This window comes from Chelmon rostratus, chromosome 23 (genome assembly GCF_017976325.1).
Source record: "Chelmon rostratus isolate fCheRos1 chromosome 23, fCheRos1.pri, whole genome shotgun sequence".
Lineage (NCBI taxonomy): Eukaryota > Metazoa > Chordata > Actinopteri > Chaetodontiformes > Chaetodontidae > Chelmon > Chelmon rostratus.
This window is the reverse complement of record NC_055680.1, coordinates 18210261-18231121: the sequence shown is the minus strand read 5'-3', so window position 1 is coordinate 18231121 and position 20861 is coordinate 18210261. Positions and strand designations below refer to the sequence as shown.

General features: G+C 45.6%; 1 protein-coding gene across 1 annotated transcript; it reads left to right on the top strand.

The window, feature by feature from the left end:
• Positions 1 to 9449: 9449 nt before the first annotated feature.
• Positions 9450 to 18188, top strand: LOC121626989. The gene is made up of 17 exons (XM_041965748.1): positions 9450 to 9498; positions 9856 to 9944; positions 10521 to 10592; positions 11834 to 11930; positions 12080 to 12212; positions 12650 to 12890; positions 13116 to 13272; positions 13441 to 13531; positions 13898 to 13960; positions 14250 to 14452; positions 14797 to 14928; positions 15306 to 15493; positions 15741 to 15892; positions 16034 to 16270; positions 16409 to 16571; positions 16979 to 17071; positions 17676 to 18188. Exons 1-16 carry the CDS (start codon positions 9450 to 9452, stop codon positions 17069 to 17071), a joined length of 2160 nt encoding a protein of 719 aa, XP_041821682.1. The 3' UTR covers positions 17676 to 18188.
• The last annotated feature ends 2673 nt before the right edge of the window (positions 18189 to 20861 follow it).

Sequence of the window (20861 nt, the reverse complement as noted above, 5' to 3'; positions counted from 1 at the left end):
GTACCACCCACCGACCCACCCCCACCTCCTCGCCTGGTAGACGGAAGTCCCGTCTACACGGTGAAAAAGCTGCTCGCTGTGCGCCGTCGGGGACGAGGATTCCAGTACCTTGTGGACTGGGAGGGGTATGGTCCTGAGGAGAGATCCTGGGTCCCCACAAGCTTTATTATAGATAAAACGCTCATAGAGGACTTTAACAGACAACACCCTGATGTTCCTGGGCCGTCAGGTGCCGGCCCTAGAGGGGGGGGGTACTGTCATGTCTCGTCAAATCTGTTAAGTGTTTTTGTTCACTAGCGTCATGTCTTGTCATACACTTCCTGTTTTATTGTGAAACCTAACTCTCCTCTCGTTTCAGGCCCTTGACTTCCCGGTGTGTTTCCCGCCTGTCTGATTGTCTACCCCGCCCTAATTGTCTCCACCTGTTCATTGTTACCTCGTGTATATATAGTCCGCGTCTCCCTTTGTCCTGTGCCAGATTGTCATGTGCCTTGTCTCGTACTCGCCTTGCTCTCTAGCTTCCTTGATCCGTGTCTGTGTAGTCTAGTTATCAGTATTGCCTGTAAGGTCTTTTGTTTGATACTTTGCATCTAGTCTAGTTTGGTATATTTGTTTGTTACTTTGTTATCGCCTCAGCCTTCGAGCTTGATTATTCATTTTCTAGTTTCCAGTTATCCTTAGCGTTTTCTGTTGTACTTTGTATCTCCTTCAGTTTGCCATTCATTGTTTATCCTGAGCGCTTTGAGTTAAATAAACCTTTTATTTTGAAACTCTGCTGAGCTGTCTGTGGTCTGCATCTTGAGTCCTCAAACCTTGTGCCTCCGGGCTTGTCACATGGCACTTTACATTCACACCCTCAGCCAGGAACGTATTCAAAGTTGTTGATCAGCTACCTGTCATGCTATTGTTGTGTAGGTGTGACGCAGATGTCAGATCCTCTGGAAGTTTGTCCAAAGTCAGTGCAGCATGGCACCAAAAAGCAGCTTCACCATGTTCGGTTTGAGTTTCGCAGCGATCAACACAGTGATGCTGACCATCGTCAGAGATCGACAGAGCGATGCATATTGTCTGATTACATCATGAGAAATAATGTGTGAGTCGTCCTCACAATCATCATTTGAACTACTGTTATCACAAACCTTAGTGCAGGTTAACAAATGAAGACTTCAGATCAGTAAAGTTTCAGTTGACCGGTCAGATCCATCAGCCTCCCGACAAAACAAATCACTTCATGCTGACAGCAGTTCAGCTTGGTCAGCAGCACATTAGAATCTATTTTGAGACGGACTGGAAGCCAGCGCAGAGATCTGGGAACCGGTTTGATGTGTTCAAAGAGTTTAACTGAGGACTTCACTGAGCGAACACTTCAGGTCACACTCATCTAAAGCGTCAGTGCTGATTCCTGGGACTGGATGTGTCCTACTTTGGCCCCCGCTGTAACTACTACCAGTGGTGTTGTTGTCGAGGCAGGAGAACATCTGTCGGAGTTGTCCTGTGACACTGAACAGCGCAGTGAGGGCCAGCAGATGTGTCTCGTGGAGTTTTTATCCCTCCTCTCACAGGTGAATCCCGAACTCTAGTCCCGCCTCCTACCACTATGGTGTATGGTACCGTCAGTGATAACAGCGTACAGCAGATTATTATAAGACAATGATGGCGGCCAACAAAACCCTGTTCTTTACTTCCCAGTGAAATTCAGCTAACTGGCCTGTATGTTCTGAATTTACTGTTCTTGTCTTCTTTATGTTGTTTTGTCTTTGTGCCTTATTTAAAAAAAGATCACAATGCCACAACCATTGCAAAATGACTGCATACATGACTTTATTGAACTCAGCACTGTCACAGCACTCAAACCCGGTGGTGGAAGCTCACTAGTCAACAAATGTATAGGAACATTTCCAAGAACATCTTGTGCAGTTACATTCCACTAAAAGTATCTGCTGGCTTTCATCCATTGTTCAGGACATGACTTGAAACACAGTCACACCTGCTTTATATGTACCTTATACACAATAGTATCAGAATACTGTTGCCATGAAATACAATTTTGCCATTTGATTTGCGCATGAGAAACATGTAATTCCCAGCATTCTCTGTAATAATCTTGGAAAAGTAATCTTTTCTCTCCAGACGTGTTGCATTGTTATCGACCAGGCATGACAAACTCTTTCCATAAAGGGCCGAGTGGCCGCAGGTTTTCGTTCCACCCAAGGAGGAGCACACCAGGTCAACCAATCAACATCAAGGGATCACTTAGTTATCAGCTGAAGACTGAGATCAGCTGATTAATTGATTCCAGCCTGGTGTGCTCCTCCTCGGTTTGAACGAAAACCTGCAGACACGCGGCCCTTTATGGAATCAGTCTGACATTCCTGTTATAGACAGTCATGGCTTCTTTGTATATATTCCAGTGAACTGTGAGCCCAGTGCTCAGCAGATTCTCTCCCTCTCATTAACACTGTTATTGTTGAACAATGGGGAGATTCTGTCAATCGACCTTTTTTCAGTGGAGCAAGTGTATTTAAAGCAGATGACATGGTGTTGCTGAAATGTGCATTTAAAGGGCAGCCATAGCTTTGTGACTCAAATGATCTCGTAATGAACTGACCTAGGATTAGTTTGGCATCACACGGCGATGGTCAGAATGGGTCATTCTAATACTGAATTGTTGTCGGTGTGCAACCTTCACCAGAATGTGACCGTGCAGATGAGTGGCTTTATTTACGTGTTGTGCAAGTTCAAAGCTGTCCAGTGAATCCACAGGCTCCACAGCTTTAGAGTGATTCTTTTTGTTGACGTGAATATTCAGGTGTCCATTCAGGATTAATCTCATATCTGGTGATACCAAAAGTGATCAGCTCTGAGAATTCCTGCAAAAACACAGATGAAGACCTTGGTGATTGATACAATGTGATGATGAGCAGTGATAATTCTGCTTTGACCTCGAGAGCAAGATATTCAGATGATGGACAGTCAGGTCAATGTCATTACACACAAACTGTGTCGAAGCAATGGCTGCAATGCTTCCTCCTCTCCTGCTTTGTCTCACTAACAGACAAAAATTATAATGTGGAGGACAAGCGTCTATCAGTGTAGCGACACCAGTAGTGCTGTTTACATGCAAAATCTTTTCACTCACCCCTCGTTGAACCACCACCTTCTTGTGGTGGATGGGTTTGAGTACTCAGATGATCCTAGGAGCTATGTTGTCTGGGGCTTATTGCCCCTGGTAGGGTCTCCCAAGGCAAACAGGTCCTAGGTGATGGGTCAGATGAAGAGCGGTTCCACAGCCCCTATGAAAGTAAATAGAACAAGGACCATTACGTCGCCCGGATTGGCGTTACGGGGGCCCCACCCTGGAGCCAGGCCTGGGGTTGGGGCTCACAGGCGACCGCCTGGTGGCCGGGCCTTTGCTCACAGGGCCCGGCCGGGCAAAGCCCAAAGGAGCGGCGTGGGCCCGCCCTCCAGCAGGCCCATCACCCGCAGGAGGGATCAGAAGGGGCAGATGCGGTGGGATTTGGGTAGCAGTCGTGGGCGGGGGCCCCGACGGCCCAATCCCTGGACTCAGATTCTGGCAATGGGGACATGGAATGTCACCTCGCTGGGGGGAAAGGAGCCCGAGCTAGTGCGGGAGGTTGAGCGGTACCGGATAGCGATAGTCAGGCTCACCTCCACGCACAGTCTGGGTTCTGGAACCCAACTCCATGAGACAGGCTGGACTGTCTTCTACTCTTGAGTTGCCCGCGGTGAGAGGCGGCGGGCTGGTGTGGGCTTGCTAATAGCTCCCCACCTTAGCCGCCATGTGTTGGAGTATTCCCCGGTGAACGAGAGGGTTGCTGCCCAACGACTTCGGGTTGGGGACAGGTGCCTCACTGTTGTTTCGGCCTACGGGCCAAACAACAGTGTAGAGTACTCGTCCTTCTTGGAGTCTGTGGGAGGGGTGCTGGAAAGTGCTCCGACTGGGGACTTTGTCGTTCTACTGGGGGACTTCAACGCTCACGTGGGCAGCGACAGTGTAACCTGAAGGCGAGTGATTGGGAGGAACGGCCTCCCCGATCTGAACCCGAGCGGTGTTCTGTTATTCTACTTCTGTGCTAGTCACAGTTTGTCCATAACGAACACCATGTTCAAGCATAAGAGTGTCCATCAGAGCACGTGGCACCAGGACACTCTAGGTCAATGATCGAGTCCAAATGGACCATGTTCTCTCCACCTCCATTGTTGACGCAGCTGTTCGGAGCTGTGGCCGTAAGGTCCCTGGTGCCTGTCGTGGTGGCAATCCCTGAACACCGGAAGTAAGGGATGCCGTCAAGCTGAAGAAGGAGTCCTATCGAGCGTGGTTGGTTCGTGGGGCTCCTGAGGCAGCTGACGGGTACCGACAGGCCTAACGTGCTGCGGCACGGGCAGTTGTTGAAGCAAAAACTTGGGTATGGGAAAAGTTCGGGGAAGCCATGGAGGAGGATTATCGGTCGGCCACAAAGATATTCTGGCAAACCATCCGGCGCCTCAGAAGGGGGAAGCAGTACCCTGCCAACACTGTTTACAGTGGAGGTGGGGAGCTGTTGACTTCGACTGGGGATATTGTCGTGCGGTGGAAAGAGTACTTTCAGGATCTCCTCAATCCCATTGCCACGCCTTCCGTAGAGGAAGCAGGGGCTGGGGACCCAGAGTTTGGCTCATCCATCACTCAGGCTGAGGTCACCGAGGTAGTTCAGAAGCTCCTCGGTGGCAAGGCACCAGGGGTGGATGAGATCCGCCCTGAGTACCTCAAGTCTCTGGATGCTGTCGGGCTGTCTTGGTTGACACGCCTTTGCAACATCGCGTGGCAGTTGGGGACAGTGCCCTTGGACTGGCAGACTGGGTTGGTGGTCCCTCTATTCAAAAAGGGGGACCGGAGGGTGTGCTCCAACTACAGGGGGATCACACTTCTCAGCCTCCCTGGTAAAGTCTATTCCAGGGCACTGGAGAGGAGAATTCGGCCAATAGTCGAACCTCGGATTCAGGAGGAACAATGCGGTTTTCGTCCTGGTCGTGGAACACTGGACCAGCTCTACACCCTCCGCAGGGTGCTGGGTGAGGGAGTTTGCCCAACCAGTCCACATGTGTTTTGTGGACTTGGAGAAGGCATTCGACCGTGTCCCTCATGGCATTCTGTGGGAGGTGCTTCAGGAGTATGGAGTCCGGGGCCCTTTGCTACGGGCCGTCCGGTCTCTGTATGACCGGAGCAGGTGCTTGGTTCGCATTGCCGGCAGTAAGTCAGACCTGTTCCCAGTGCATGTTGGACTCCGGCAGGGCTGCCCCGGTTCTGTTCATTATTTTTATGGACATAAATTCTAGGCGCAGCCAAGGGCCGGAGGGAGTCTGGTTTGGGGACCAGAGGATCTCATCTCTGCTTTTTGCGGATGATGTTGTCTTGTTGGCTTCTTCGAACCAGGACCTCCAGCATGTGTTGGGGCACTTTGCAGCCGAGTGCGAAGCGGCTGGGATGAGAATCAGCACCTCCAAATGCGGTCATTGTACCGGTCCGTCGTGGTGAAGAAGGAGCTGAACCGAAAGGCAAAGCTCTCGATTTACCAGTCAATCTACGTTCCTACCCTCACCTATGGTCATGAACTTTGGGTCATGACCAAAAGAACGAGATCTCGGATACAAGCGGCTGAAATGAGTTTCCTCCGCAGGGTGGCGGGGCGCTCCCTTAGAGATAGGGTGAGGAGCTCTGTCACTCGGAAGGAGCTCAGAGTAGAGCCGCTGCTCCTCCACGTCAAGAGGAGCCAGCTGAGGTGGTGCATCTTTTTCGGATGCCTCCTGGACACCTTCCTGGGAGGGTGTTCCAGGCATGCCCCACCGGGAAGAGACCCCAGGGAAGACCCAGGACACGGTGGAGGGACTATGTTAATTTTCAGGAAGCGGCACGGCGTCTGTCTCATTTCTGATCGACACCTGAGCGACGATATCTGTGGTTATTGTTGTCTAATAGTTGGCTGAGCTTCAGTGCGGCAGCTTTAACTCCCTGTCTGGTGATTGTGGTGGATGTGGAGAGGAGGGATGTTGGATTCCTAGAGAATGTGATGAAGAAGAGGAAGAGGGGCGTTGGGCCCCTGACTGGGACAGAGATCCTCTGAATGCCTTGGGTGATGTGAAGCAGAGGGTCGGGTGAGTATTTAGAGATTCAGAGATTCTTGTTTTGGTACAGCATGCTGAGAGCATGAAGCAGTTCTTCTTAATAGCTGCTCTGCTCTGCCCCCTGTAAAATTCAGAATAGAATATAAAATCCATCTCCTTCCCAAAAAAGCCCTAAATGGTCACCCACTGTCTCATCTAAAGAGATCATTGTACCTGATTACCCCACTCAAACACAGCGTCCCCAGAACAAAGGCTCACTTATGGTTCCTCAATTCTCTAAAAGCAGACTGGGAGCCAGAGCCTTTCACTATCAAGCTCTTCTCCCATGGAACCACATTCCGGTCTCAGTCTGGGAGGCAGACACCCTCTCTCTCTGGAAGAGGAGGCTTGAAACTTTCCTTTTTGATGAAGCTTGCTGTGAGGGCTGGCTCAAGCTTGGCTTGGACCAGCCCCTAGCTATGCTGCTATAGGCTTCCAATGATACACCAAGCTCCCCTCTTCTCCTCTCCCTCTCCATCTGTATGCATTCATGTCCGGCCAAGGCATGTTACTGACTTGGCTTCTTCCCTGGAGTTTTTGTTCTTTCTCATCTCGCAGGTTCCCATGGAGAGAGGATGAACCTGGATTATGGATTATAGCTACATCTCCTGCCATGGTCCTGCCTGACATGCACTGCAACTCCTATTACTATTAATCATACTTCAATTATTATTAGATCCATAGTGTTGTACTATGTAATTGAACTATCTGCTACTAATACATACATGTATCAGATACATAAATACAGTATGTATATATTATGCTGTATGAACGACATATTGTTAAAAGTCTACTATGACAGCGTCCACTGTTACTGTGATTGAATTTCTTCCAGCCCCAACCCCTCCCTCTCTTGCCTTCTCTCTCTCTCTCGAACTCAACAGGTCCCACCCAGAACCTGGTTCTGCTTGAGATTTCAAGCACTTGCTTTTTTTAGGGAATTGTTGGTAGATAAGGAGTTTGGTCTGAACCAGCTCCAAGTGGAAAGTGTCCTGAGACAGCTTCTGTTGTGATTTGGTGCCATTTAAATAAAACTCTACCTGAGTCTACCTTTTCCATAATGAATTCTTACGTAGCCCGGAAGAAACTCAGACGTCACCCCTGCATCTAAGGACACATCAGTCAAAACTCTGATCAAAGAACCCATCAATCTATTTTGGGATGAGCTACATTCCACAGCAGACATCTGCTCTGACTTTGTTTACATGCACTATAATTAATACATTGTTTTTATCATACCTTCATACCTTAATGCACACCCACACCTTCAGACAGGGACATTGTGTTCATCGTTTGTGAGCTACCTGTCATAGTTAATTAGCTCAGTGTAGGTCACCATCTCACGCAGTCACAGACTGTTTGACTATGAAGAGGAACACTCCCATCTGATGTGCTGACAGTGTTTGGGCAGTTTTCCACCCACGTGCATTGCGATGTGCAGGTGGACAGGATTTGGGCTGTTTTAACATGAGTTGAATTGTATCTAGAGCCGATCCATTGAGGTCTTTGTGGATGTACAGACCACCTGCTTTGTCTGCAGCTTCTTCACACGCACCTCAGAAAAGGCCACAATGAATGTCAATGGACTGCTTTATCTAAATCTAGTATGGACATGAATTCCATTCATTCTAGCTGCACTGTTGAGGTGGTAAGAATCTGACTATCACTGTCTCGACACGGCTGTTAATGTCAGCCTGGATATCTGATTTCTGTTATAGTTTTCAGTCAGACACAGGCACTGACTTTCAGGGTTTTTTCTTTGAGACGAAGAACAGATAGTTTGAGATTTATTCTTATTCAAACTGCCTGTGTGAAGGACTTTCAACTTTCTGACATTGCTGACAGTAAAAGACACGGGGGTCCATAGATCTGACATGGGGGCACCGAAATGAGTGGACTGAAAGCCCTACACATCCCAACTTTCACTGAGAACCATTTTCCTACAATCCAAAACTTCACAGGAATAATTTGAAAGATGCTCTCAACACATAAAAATCCTACACAAAGTGACTTTAAAACCACAAGCAATGGAAAAACATCAGATGTGCATCAATGAAGGCGTCATTACTAAATGAAAACGCTAAGTGACGATTACTAATTCATATTTTACATTTTCTATGAAGTCCATGACTTTATTATTATTTCATGTGTCCTCATCTTCTTCACTAGTTTCCTACTGACCCGTGTGAAAAGGTGCAGAACACAAATTAAAGGAGGGTTCACGACAGGTGTCGTCATTTCACCACAGGTATCGCTCCACCTCCGCCACACCTCCTCTGCCCTCCTGGGTGTTAACAGCAGTGAGGATGCACATAAAAAGAGAGGGAGTGAGAGAGAGAGCAGCATCTTCCACACAGAGAGAGCACCAGACAAATCAGCATCATCAGAGACCTTCATCTTCCTCATCCTCCATCAGACCTCCAGAGGGTAAGACAACCTGCACCCTCCTCGTCTGTCTCTTCTTCTCTCCACTGATATTCACATCTGAACACATCTTAGTTCACATCAACACATCACTATTGACAGTGTGAGTTAAAAACGGCTTCTGGAGTAAAACAAAGTGTGTTTTGTGCCAGACTGATAGTCAGTCACTGTGTCGGCAGTTATTACAGCGTTATTACAGAAAATCTAGGAAGTCGTGCAGGTGAGCGCGGCGCAGACAACCGAGGAGAACGTCAGTATTACGGTCACAACTTGATCTCAGATACATTTAGATCATAAGAGGTCATTTTTTGTGCTTCTCCATTCAACAAGTCTGAGTAAGAGCTTATTCTCATCATTGATATGAATTATTTGTTGCTGCTAAACTGGAGAAATATTTGGATAAAAGGGTTTTTAAAGGTGATTTGAAGACTTCAATGAGCTTTATTGTTGGACTTTGGGAAACTGAGCTAAAATCTTTTCACAGTTTTCTCACATTTTATAAACCAAACAATGAATTGAGAAATAAAGTTGCAGATTAATGGATGATGAAAAAATAGTAATTTTCAGCCTGGAGAATGAGCTCAGATGTGACGTCAGTGTTCTGCTGTGAAAAAATGTCTTTCACAGCGACTGAATACTGCAACATTTAGACCAATCACAGACATGCAGGGTTTGTGCGGTCATGGAAAAACCTGGAGAAGTCATGGAAGTGTCATGGAAATCCACATTTGTACAGTATGAATCCTGCTCATGGACTTTATTTCCTGTTTGTCAGGAAAAGACTTGAACTTTGAATGTGGCTGTGACTTTCTGTCCAACTGTGTGTCTTCCAGCTCTCTGCCAGCTGATTGGCCTCCTCCAACATGCTCCGCCCCCTGCTCCTCCTGTCTGCTCTCATTGGGCTGCTGCCTGGTAAGCACACACGCCCGAGGCAGCCATGTTGAAACTCCACCCACAAGACGAGTTGAGGGACTTCAGTAGAAGCAACATAATAAATTAGCAAACAGTCTGAGGACAAAGAGCAGAAAGACTTGAAGTCAGTCAGAAACTTTAAGTGCTGATAATCTGCCAAATATGGAGAGATGTTCCTGACACCTCTTTGTTTCTAAGAAGAAGTGGGACCTCATGATGTGATATGAAAAGTTTTGATTGACTGATAAACAAACTCTGTTTTATTCCTTCATGAAGTCAACATTTGAATCCTTCCCTGTTGTCCAACCAGCTCACAGACTCTAGTTCTGACGTCTCATGTGTCTCCATCGTCTTCAGGTGCTGAGCAGCAGTTTGTTGGTTCTGCAACGTTCAGCTTCTCCTCTTGTCCCATCTCATATTATGGAGAGCAGTACACAACGCTGTATGTAAGTAGGAAGGAGCCTGATGCTTGAGAATATCTGTCTTTGTCCATCTAGTGTCTCATTAATGTCCAGTGCAGTGACACTGAATGTCTGAACATCAACTGATGTAACATCCAGAAGAGTGAGAGCTCTGACTGAAACCTCCACAACTCACTGAGTGAAGTGAAGTTGGCCAGAGCTCTTTGTAGAAAAGTTCTTTTGTTAATTCACTCGTTGTGTCTTTTTAACAGGTGACTGCCACGGATGAAGTATTCACAGCCTGTTTCGACAACTTCAATGGTCTGGACTGCATTACTGGGCCTCCAGTCGATAATCAGACATATTTCTACAATTTACTGTTTGAGAATGGAACAGAATTCAATGATAATTTGCCAGATATTTCCAGCCCACTGATTTGCTCAGTGGAGTTGAGTGGGAATATCAATTCACTTCCTGTGAGTGTTGTTCACTGTCATGACTCAATAAATAGAAATTTAACTGTTTAAACACTCAAAAGAACAAATTATCAAGACCTTTTCTAAAATCTCTTGGAGTAAATTTCCTAATACTGACAGTAACTCCTCTGTTGACTCTTTACAGGTTTCTCTGAAAATAAGCAGCCTTGGCTCACAAGCAGCTGTGAAACTAGAAACAGAAGACCCGGGTCCACATGTGAGTATGAAGTGTCAAATAAAAGGAAAAACCAACATAAAGTGTCTTTGTGAGCTGTTGCCATTGATTTTACAAGTCTCTGGAACTCTACAGGAGGGATGAACACCATTCTTCCAAAAGATATTCCCTCATTTGGTGTTTTGATCGTTGACTGTGAAGGCCACGGCACATGATTCACATCATTTTCATGCTCATCAGAACATTCAGTGAGTCCTCGTACCCGATGGATGGAGGCACTGTCATCCTGGAAGAGACCACTCCCATCAGGATAGAAATGTTTCATCATTCTCAGTCGTCTGAGGAGGAGATGATCTTCTGTTTTTCCTGACAGATAAAAAACACAAACGCACGAGCGTCACGCTCATTAAATGTTCCCAGCCTGTTGAAACAGCGGTCAGTTGAGCTCCTGCCATCAGCCCCCCGACAATGAACCCTCTTTCAAAGTCACTTAGATCCTTTTGCCGTCTTGATTCAAAATCAGAGTCAACGAGACTGAACATGATTGGATGTTCATTGTTTGATTGCACCATGCAGTGAACCTGTGCAGAAGCATCTGCGTTCATTATGTTTCTCCACTCGTTAATTCAGGTTTTCTTTTTAATTTGTCACCTGTGTGTGTGTGTGTGTGTGTGAGTGTGTGTGTGTGTGTGTGTGAAGTGAATTCCATGTTCAAGCTGATGTGTTTAGGATTTGAACATTTCTGACTCCTAGTGGCGATATCGAGAAAGACACTTGGAGAAACCGATGCACACTGCTCCCCCATCACCCCTCACCCTCCCAAAGTGACCCAGTGATACTGACACCAAAGGATTGAAGGCAGCACATAGACTGCACCAGAGTTCAGCAGGATTGTTTCATTTCTCCACCAAAATGTATGATACCAGAATCATTTCAAGATGCTGGAATCACATCAAAGCTCCACACAGCGTCATGCAACCATGTGATCCCAACACCCCCAGTTTGAGTCCAGTCCAGGACCTTTGTTGCATAGCGACCCTCCCTCTTTTCTACTGTTGGCTATCTAAATAAAGACAAACATCAAACTACAAATACTTGAAGAAATCTGGACACAGTTACTTTTTACCATCAGTTGAACAAAAATAAGGCAACACGTCATGTTTAGTTGAACAAGCGGACAAGACAGAGTCATTTTTCTACTGAGTTTAGCTTCTTTTAATCATGTCTGAAATCATGATCTCTGCTCTGTGATCCTAACATTGGTTGTGTTTGTTGCTGTCTAGGAGTTTGAATTTGTGGCCAACGGTGATTCTGTAGGTTCAGTGAATTTGACAAACGCAAACCCGATCTACAAAGACATCAGCGCATGCAGACAGTCAGGTTGGGAAATCCACTGGATCCATAAATCTACATAAATCTACCCTTCAAAACTGAACTGTAGTATTAATATGTTGCTGTCTCTTGTTATTGGACAGTTTGTAAACTATAAAGTGAACTTTGACATTTGAACCTGATTCTTCACTTCACAGGTGTTGTGTATTACTATGATGATGAGATCAGTTCTCACCCAGACACCTGCTCCACTGATTACTGTGATCGTGTGGCAACGATTCAGTCCAAAGACAGATGCAGCCCCCTGCAGCGTTGTCATGGCAACAACACGTAAGTATGTGTGCTTCAAGTTGACGAGAAGGAGCTGTGATGACACAGGAACTTGATGAGGAATCTTTATTCAGGGACGCGTCACTGAGAGCAACAGATTTGACTGCAGGAAGCTTTTAATGTGAAGCAGCAGCAGCAGGAAATGTTGGGTTTGCATCAGCAGGAACTCAACGCAGCTCAAATGCAGCTCTGATAGGAGCAAAGAGATGAGAGAACAGTGAGACTGATATCTGTAACTGCTGTTGGCTGACATGTGAGCCAGACCTGAAAACATGACAATCAAATATTCAGGAGATAAATGCCTCAATTATGACATGAACATGAACAGAAGACTTCACTCCTGTAGTTTGTTTGTTTGAGGGCCCCCTGGTGGCCGCGGCCCTCAGCAGCAGCTGCTGATGGTGTTTGTTGTTTCTGTCCCTCTCCGCCTCCATCAGCTGCATGTTTGACCCCATCTGCACTGTGACCGGCCCCGCTGTCATTGACTTTAATGACCAACTGAAGACTGTGAAGGATCGGTGTGGGTACACCCTGCTGACAGGTTCATCAATCGAAAACCTCACCGTGGTGGCGAACTTCCAGGAACGTCGTCGTAGAGATGTGAGCTTTTTGGACAGCGTGACACTGCGGCTGCAGGGGCAGGATGATGTTCACCTGGAACAAGGCGGGATAGTTAAGGTAAGCTACCTACAGCCACAGTCTGGTGTCAGTGTGGACTGTGATCCCAAATCCTCGTCACATCCTCTGCTGAGTCAGCTCTCATCTTTCTTCTCAGTGACATTAGAAGCAGTTGTTTGAATTCTGGTGAACTCAGCGGTTGTTGCAGTGAAAACAGTCTGTTTGTGTGTGTTTGTGATGTTTGAAGCTGTGTTTCCTCCACTTTGTCACTCTGCTGTGATGCAGGAGGGGAACACAACACTGACCATCAACGGCTCGACTGATCTGGGAAACAGTGTGTTGATCGTTGTGGACCAAACTGGAGTCACAGTCTACTTGTGGCAATCCGAGTCCCTTATTTTGATCTTCTTTGATGGGAACACTGCACAGATCATCTACGCAGGTACAGAAACTGAAATCCTGCCACTCACCACACAGGACTAGTAATTGTGGTGCTCAGCCCTCATCTGGGGCATCAGGACTAAACTCAGCTGTCCTTTAGTGAGCTGCTGTTCACCCAGTATGAACGTTGATACTGATCTGACTCACACCCTGTTCTGAACCTGTCCAGGACCTGCTGGACAAGATCCAGACCTGGGGGGATTGTGTGCCAACTCCACGTCTGTGAGTGATGAGAGACTTCCTGAGGACATTGGCAGCAGGTGAGACCTCAATCACAACCCACTGAATGCTGTTGATCACAGGGTTCAATGTACTTTGTAGTCTCATATTGAAATTCAGTTCCTGAACACATCTTAACTTGTCTGGACTCTTAATATTTTGGTTGACTCTGTATGTTGTGATTTCTTGGTTGTCTCACAACAATGAGCATTTCCAGGACTTGACTTTGAAATGATCTGGACGCCTCTTGAAAAAGAAGAAAGGTTCTTCTGCCTTTTGACTTGTGGACTGAAACAAAGACACAAAGCTAATGTGTATCTATAACACTCAGAAAGTGTGTTTGTGTTTATCTGAATAAGTCAGAGCAGGGGAACAGTCCTCACCTTGTGTTGTGTGTCGCCCTCTAGCTGTGAGGTGCAGTACAATGACACTGCTGACAGTTCCATCAACTGCACCATGATGACTGAACGGTGAGCAGAAGAAACATCTCTCTGTATTCTACTTCCATCTGTGTGCTGAATGACATGTTCCATCACATGTTGAATGTCATGTGATGTGAGGAGGGATGGGAGATAAACACACCTGAACTCATTTGGGGAACAGAGTTAATCACATTTTGTGTGAACAGAAATCTGTGTGACATGAAGCTTCAACAGCTGTCCCGTGTTTAGGTTTATTCCCAGTTATAGAACGTAACACAGCGCCGACTGGACTTCATCCTTCTGTCTCCCTTTCTGTCTCTTCACATCTGTGGAACAGCTGTAACCTCCTGTTGGAGGAGCCCTTCACCGCCTGTCACAACCACACCGACCCAGAGTCCTACATAAACGCCTGCATCGACACTTTGTGCAAATACCCTGCGGTGGACGGTCTGAACTGTCAGTTCCAGGAGGCCTACGCCAGACACTGCAGCCTGCGCAGCAACGACATACTGGACAGCTGGAGGTCAACGGCCGGCTGCTGTAAGACTTCTCTCACTTCAGTTCAATTCAACAACACAGCCAAAACAGACACATGAACAGTTCAATGTGATGTACATCTGTTTTATATTTAGATAGAAGAAAAACTGTTTTGTCTCACCTTATTAAGTTGATTTCAAGGTTCTTGCAGTCCTTGTGTGTTTGTGACAGAATTCATATGAAAAATGGTCAGTGTGTACGTGGAAAAGTGCTGGAGATCGACGGTCACTCTGGTGAACGCCACAGTTTTCTTGATAGGATTCAGTCTTGTTTAGTCGAATTTTATTACAGCACACAGTTTTTTAGTGTTTTTTGTTTACATGTGTGTCCCTCTGTGTCTCTCTCAGCCCCCCCTCAGCCCTTCTGTCAGGGAAGGATCTGCAGCGATCATGAGTTCTGTGCTGAGACCATCAGTGGTGGAATCGGCTGCTTCTGTCGGGCCATTTTTGCCTTCCCGTACAGATCGAATGACACTTTGGGTACGTCAGCTGTGACACAACAACACGACTGACTTGTGCAGAGTCCTGATCCTCAGAGGCTGCAGGGTTTTCTCACAGGGAGAGTTGTTTCACACAGATTGTGGAGCTGCTGATAACTGACCTTCAGCACTCAGTTTGACTGAATGTTTGTCATCAGGAGCACAGACGAACCAAACGACCATAAAAACTGGTCGTTTGGTTCCCTCCTTTATTTCTGCCTGTAGAGCAGCTCTGAATGAAAGAAAAGACAAATGTCAGCAAAGCAGGACTGAATGGTTTGACTTGTTGTGTCCCACATGGTGTAAATGTCTGTACAGTCTGTCCTCTCTCTCATGGTCATGTTCCTGTTTCCCTCGTCTGTCCTGCTGGACGTTCAGTTCACCCGACGGTCTGCGAGGAGAACTCAGCTTCAGTTACTGTGGTCGGGTGTCTCCTGGAGGAGAAAGGCATCGACTATACGATGTTACACCTCAATGACCCCACCTGCACGGGTCAGAGAGATGAGCTGGACCACATGGTGACCTTCAGCTACAACGGCAGCAACACCTGTGGGACGGAGGTCATGGTGGGTTCTCCACCACGTCTTTACTCTCAACAAGCAGCCAAATCTCTTCCAGCACTCTGCTGAGCTTCTCCTGCTCTCCTCTGGTTTGGGATCTTTCTGTGGTTTGGCTTCAGCTGTGACCTCCATGGTTTCTAGAGATGTTGGTCATCTATGAAGCTGATTCTCTCCAGTCAACACCTAACAAATGTCGCACTGCACAGCTGAATGTAAAGAGTTGAGATGAATTTGAATCTCTGTGACCCTGCAGGCCAACAACAGCCAACTGATCTACATGAACACCATCACAGTCCTGAACAGCTCCTCTGACAACATCACTCGCCAGGACCAAGTCTACATCGACTTCTCCTGCGTCTTCACTCAGCCAGATGTCAACACTGTGACCTTCAGAATCAAAGACAGGTGAGTGGAGGCTGTTAACTTTGTGTTGTGAAGCTTGTTGTGAAGAGGTTTGTGAGTATAAGACAGCTGAGCTGTGTGTGTGTGTGTGTGTGTGTGTGTGTGTGTGTGTGTGTGTGTGTGTGTGTGTGTGTGTCTCTGCAGCTCTGTGATTGAGAAGATCACATCTGGAACTTGGAATTACACTCTGACCATGAAGGCCTACACCGACGCCGGACGCACACAAGCTGTGGACTCCAACACTGAAGTCCAGCTGAACCAGCAGATCTGGGTGCAGCTGGAGACTGACGGGCTGGATGACGGTTTGGTCGCCCTGGTGACCGACTCCTGCTGGGCAGCCGACCAGGCTGAGAGTCTGAGATACAACCTGATTGTAGACGGGTGAGACTCACAGAGGTGGTCGCTGCTCGCTGCTGTTCCAAATGAATCAGAAGCAGGGACTCGTTCATAAATGTGCTTTTTGATTCCTGAAAACAAAGTGTGCTCTGATGTGATGTGTGTTTTCCTGTTTGTCAACAGCTGTGCGAACCCCGATGATCAGACGGTGAATGTGGTGGGAAACGGAGAGGGAACGTCCAGCTACTTCTCCTTCAACATGTTCCAGTTCTCTAGGAGCTCTTCTGAGGTCTCTGTGCACTGCAAAGTCAACCTGTGTGCCAACCTGAACCAGACCTGCATCCCGGTACGCCTCCCAAACACACCACACACACACTCATGAAACCAGCTGCTCATCACTGGAGGCCCTAGCCCCCACAAGTCCTTCTGAAAAGCAGTTAGAACAACAGTTTACAGATGTGTCAGACTGATGCGGAGCTTCCATCACCTCCACCAAAGACTTTCTGTTTACTCTTTGTTTGTTCACTCTTCTAGTCCTGAACTGTTTGACATGAGCTGCATCACTCTTGAACAGGCATGTCAAAGTGATTCCACAAAGGGCCATGTGGCTGCAGGTTTTCGTTCCAACCAGGAGGAGCACACCAGGCTGGAATCAATTAATCAGCTGATCTCAGTCTTCAGCTGATAACTAAGTGATCCCTTGATGTTGATTGGATGCTGCACTTTATCTCTCTCTCTGTCTTTCACTTCCAGGATTGTAATGGAGGTGATCGGAAACGCAGATCTGCTGGGTCCAGATATTCAGATGAGGCTCCGGCCTTCATCTCCATGACCTGGACTAGTTAGGTAAGACACAACTCTGCTGCTGAGACATCAGAGCAGAATACACTGATCTGTAAATCTATTGAGTGATTCTTACAGTGTGCGTTGTCTAAATCTGCTTTAGAGTGTAAAAGTCTCAGACTGTAAAAGGCTTCTCCATCAGTTCATGAAACCCTGCAGCCATCTGAAGGTAGCAGGACACACATGTTGATAAATCTGCAGCCAGAGTGCTGTGCCAACACTTCAGTGCCAAAGCCCGTCCTCAGTCAAAAACAGCCATATAGGTCGTCTGTGCATGTAGGCTATAACAAAACTGTTGATCTTTGTGACCTGAAATCAGTACCAACCTGCTTCAGGACCACCACAAACACTTTTATACACATCAAACTGGTAGTCTGAGCTCATTAATGAGTGGAAGAAGATGGAAGAACCATGACATGAGTGATATCTGATGATCTGATGTTGAAAGTAAGACGTGAGTCTGACAGGGAGGTTTTTCTGCTCAGGTTTCACACTCATCACAAACAACAGAGTGAAGAGAGTTCAAAAGTCAAACATGTTGGTTTCAGTCGGGATGCAGGTTTGCAGAAAAGACATCACTCACAGTTTGGTCTGGTTGTCTTCTCAGGTTGTTTCCACGGTAACTCGGACTGACTGACTGGCTGTCGACCTTCACATTGATTCCTGAGTTTTACGTCGTCCTAATCCAGAGCCTGATTGTGTGAATCCTTTTGTTTTCGAACGACGTGTCCTAGAGATTAGCTCACTTAGCTCACAAGCCATGCTAGCTCACACAGTAATAAAGAGACACTTCTGCCCCTCTTCCAGCTGAGATTGGGTTGATTCAGTCCAGATTCCCCTCAGATGGTAGAAATTATTTCACTGATTGGATCCTTTAAAAGTGAGTCTACCATCAGAGCAGAGCATGTTAGCGTGACTCATTTCTCAATAACAAACCTGAGCTAATCTTTGATGGAGCGTCTCTGAGCAGAATGTGTTGCTGTGCCTTCCTCACTGGTTTCCACACTGCAAACACAGCACCTTTTTATTTCCTGAAATATGAAACACTATAAAAACATAATCAAAAACTATATGGTGAAGGAAAGTGTGTGTTGGGAAGCTTGGGATTAACAATATATGTATCAACATGTTATTTGTTCTACCGTGAATCAACAATAATCAATAGATCAATAACAATAATCAGATGTTATTTGGAACAACTAATGATTATGAATGATTAAGTGTTGTCTGCATATTAGAGTGTGTGACATGGAGTGGACAACACTGTATAACTTTAAAATCCTTATAAATCCTGATAATATTTACCTTTTCATTCTTTTCTGGAGACAGCAGTTTCTGTCAGCTTGTGCCTGTAACATGATATCAGCTCATCACATCAGTTCAGTTTGATCCATGGTTGATGGTTGAAGCTTTGCCACAACGAGGTTTAGAAGTTCACTCTGAGGAAAACAATGAATTCAGTGCAAATGCAGCATCAACATGTTGATGATTTACAGATTCCAGGTCAGTCAGAACTGATCTGTGTAGCCTCACTGCACTGACAATCTAAACACAAGACTGGATCCTGCTGTCACGCTCAAAGACACTGACAAGTTTTCTAATACAAGCTTAAATTCAGGACAGCAACGAAAACTAAATATGAAATGTTTTTAATAATGTCATAATTTTAGCGACATTATTATCACTTGTAAACATAAACTTTTTGAATCATAAAAACAAAATGGTTTCTTTTACAACTCAACATGATGTGATTTAACTAGCCAACAAAATATGATCCAAAACTGTGGCCTTCATGTAGCTGAGATACGAGTTATGCTGTTTCATCTTTTTTATGTTCCTATTATTCATTGTTTGGACAAAAAAAATAATAAAATGAGTTTGTGGGAAAATCAAAACTATGAGTTGGGTTCATTCTTCTGAAACTTGAGGCCACTTCTTGGTGAAATTGTCACAGCCTCTCACGTTCACTTGTCATAACTTATTGTGAATTTGTTGTTGTTTAAGTTAATGTTGAAGATGTTGTAAAAAAGTGTAATGTAAAAAGTTGGCATCATACACTCCTACAAAACACAGACAGCTGAAATTAGTATGTTTCATACAGTATGTATCATGAAAACATTTCTACAGTAGGTTTCAAAGGGACTTTTCTATGTACTGGTAGCCTGAACTAAAAATCTGCTCATGCACTGATAAGAATTTATATTGTGTCCATTTCATGAAAGCCAAATTTTCCAAAATATTTCCCAAATCAGATCCTACTTGTGACAGACTGACCGATTCACACGCTCTGATCTGCAAATCTCCCATTGAACCAAATCCTGTTTTTGTGTAAAACCAGACTCTGCTGCCTGGTCTGTCGATATTTATATTTCATGATCTTTATATGCTTGTTAACCTGTTGTCTTAATTCAGTGGAGAACACACAACCCCCTCGTATTTTAGATGTGTTGTTGTGACCCTCCAGGGGCTGTAATATGTCAGCAGTATATAAAGTACCTTATGCAGAAATATGTCCTTTGTGAATCTGATGGTGCATTGTGGTATTTTTAACTCGAAAATTCCCTCTGGCTACCATCTCTGTCAACATACACATGATCATCTTTCACTGAGCAATGATTGAGGAGCTGTAATCACATTAAGTCTTCTGTGTGTGTGTATCTCTGTAATCAAGTAACCTGTATATGCGTGCATGTGTCTGTGTGTATGTGTGTGTGTGTGTGTGTAATCACATAAAATTACCTCTGTTGTGTGTGGGGGGAGGAATGTGCACACTGGTGTGTGTGTGTATCTATAACTGTATGTGTGTGTATCTATAACACACACTAAGTGTGTGTGTGTGTGTGTGTGTGTGTGTGTGTGTGTGTGTCTGGACATGTGTATGACAGACAGGGCTCAGCAGTATTAACAGCAGATATCAGAGTTATTCTGCCCCTGATTAATGAATTGGTCTCTGGCTTCAGCTCAGAGGTTGCCATGACAACTTGAGGTTGTTAGAAACAGGCGGTTTGGGGTGAGATTTGGGTTCGGCGCACCTCCTGAACTGCAGCCATCTATGAGAGAACCGTACCTCCTATCAGAGTGTACTATAGATCATCAGACTCAAAAGACCTTCCTGAGTAGCAATGTGTGAGAAATTTTTTCCTTGGACAACAACTTTTCTTTTTATGGCGATCTAAAGACAGGAGGCATTTCTGCTTTTCTCCAAAAACAGCTCTGAATTTTAACATTAGAGTTAATGGAGAGCAGGAGGGAGCTGGCTGCACAAAAAGTCTCACTATTTAAATTCAGTAAGTCTCTCTGCTTTTTTGGGGACATCAGATGAAAGAAGAAAAGTTTGTCTACAAAAGTCTATTAAATCATGCGTGTAGAGTGTAATTTGTGGCCGTAGGGACGAGAGAAAGAGAACATTTTCAGAGAATTTTTAGACTCTCTCCCACTCTAGCTGGTGATGTCACCCACTCTAGCACGAACATTCCGTGCAATACACACCCATTATAATCTCAAAATTTCACGAAAAATGATCATTGTCATTAAACAGTGACTGATCAAAAACTATAGGACCAATCAAAATGTGGATGAATACACCAATACACCAGACTGGTGTCTACAGTTTAAAGTTTAAATGAAGTCTCTCTGTGAATGTATGCCTGAGCTATAGACGTTTGCAAAACTCCAATTCCAATCTTTTTTTTTTCGCCCGTCCCATTCATTCCAATTGAAAATGCGTATTTCATAGAGAAAAGTAATAACACACCGATCCCGATCAAACCGCACGTTTTGATATATAATTTGT

Bases quoted from the DNA above. Each gene is read 5' to 3' on its own strand.
- LOC121626989 (XM_041965748.1), top strand. From the start codon at position 9,450: ATGCTCCGCCCCCTGCTCCTCCTGTCTGCTCTCATTGGGCTGCTGCCT. The intron at 9,945-10,520 runs GTAAGTAGGAAG...GACTCTTTACAG, and splicing joins AGCAGTACACAACGCTGTAT to GTTTCTCTGAAAATAAGCAG. The intron at 14,453-14,796 runs GTAAGACTTCTC...TGTCTCTCTCAG, and splicing joins GAGGTCAACGGCCGGCTGCT to CCCCCCCTCAGCCCTTCTGT.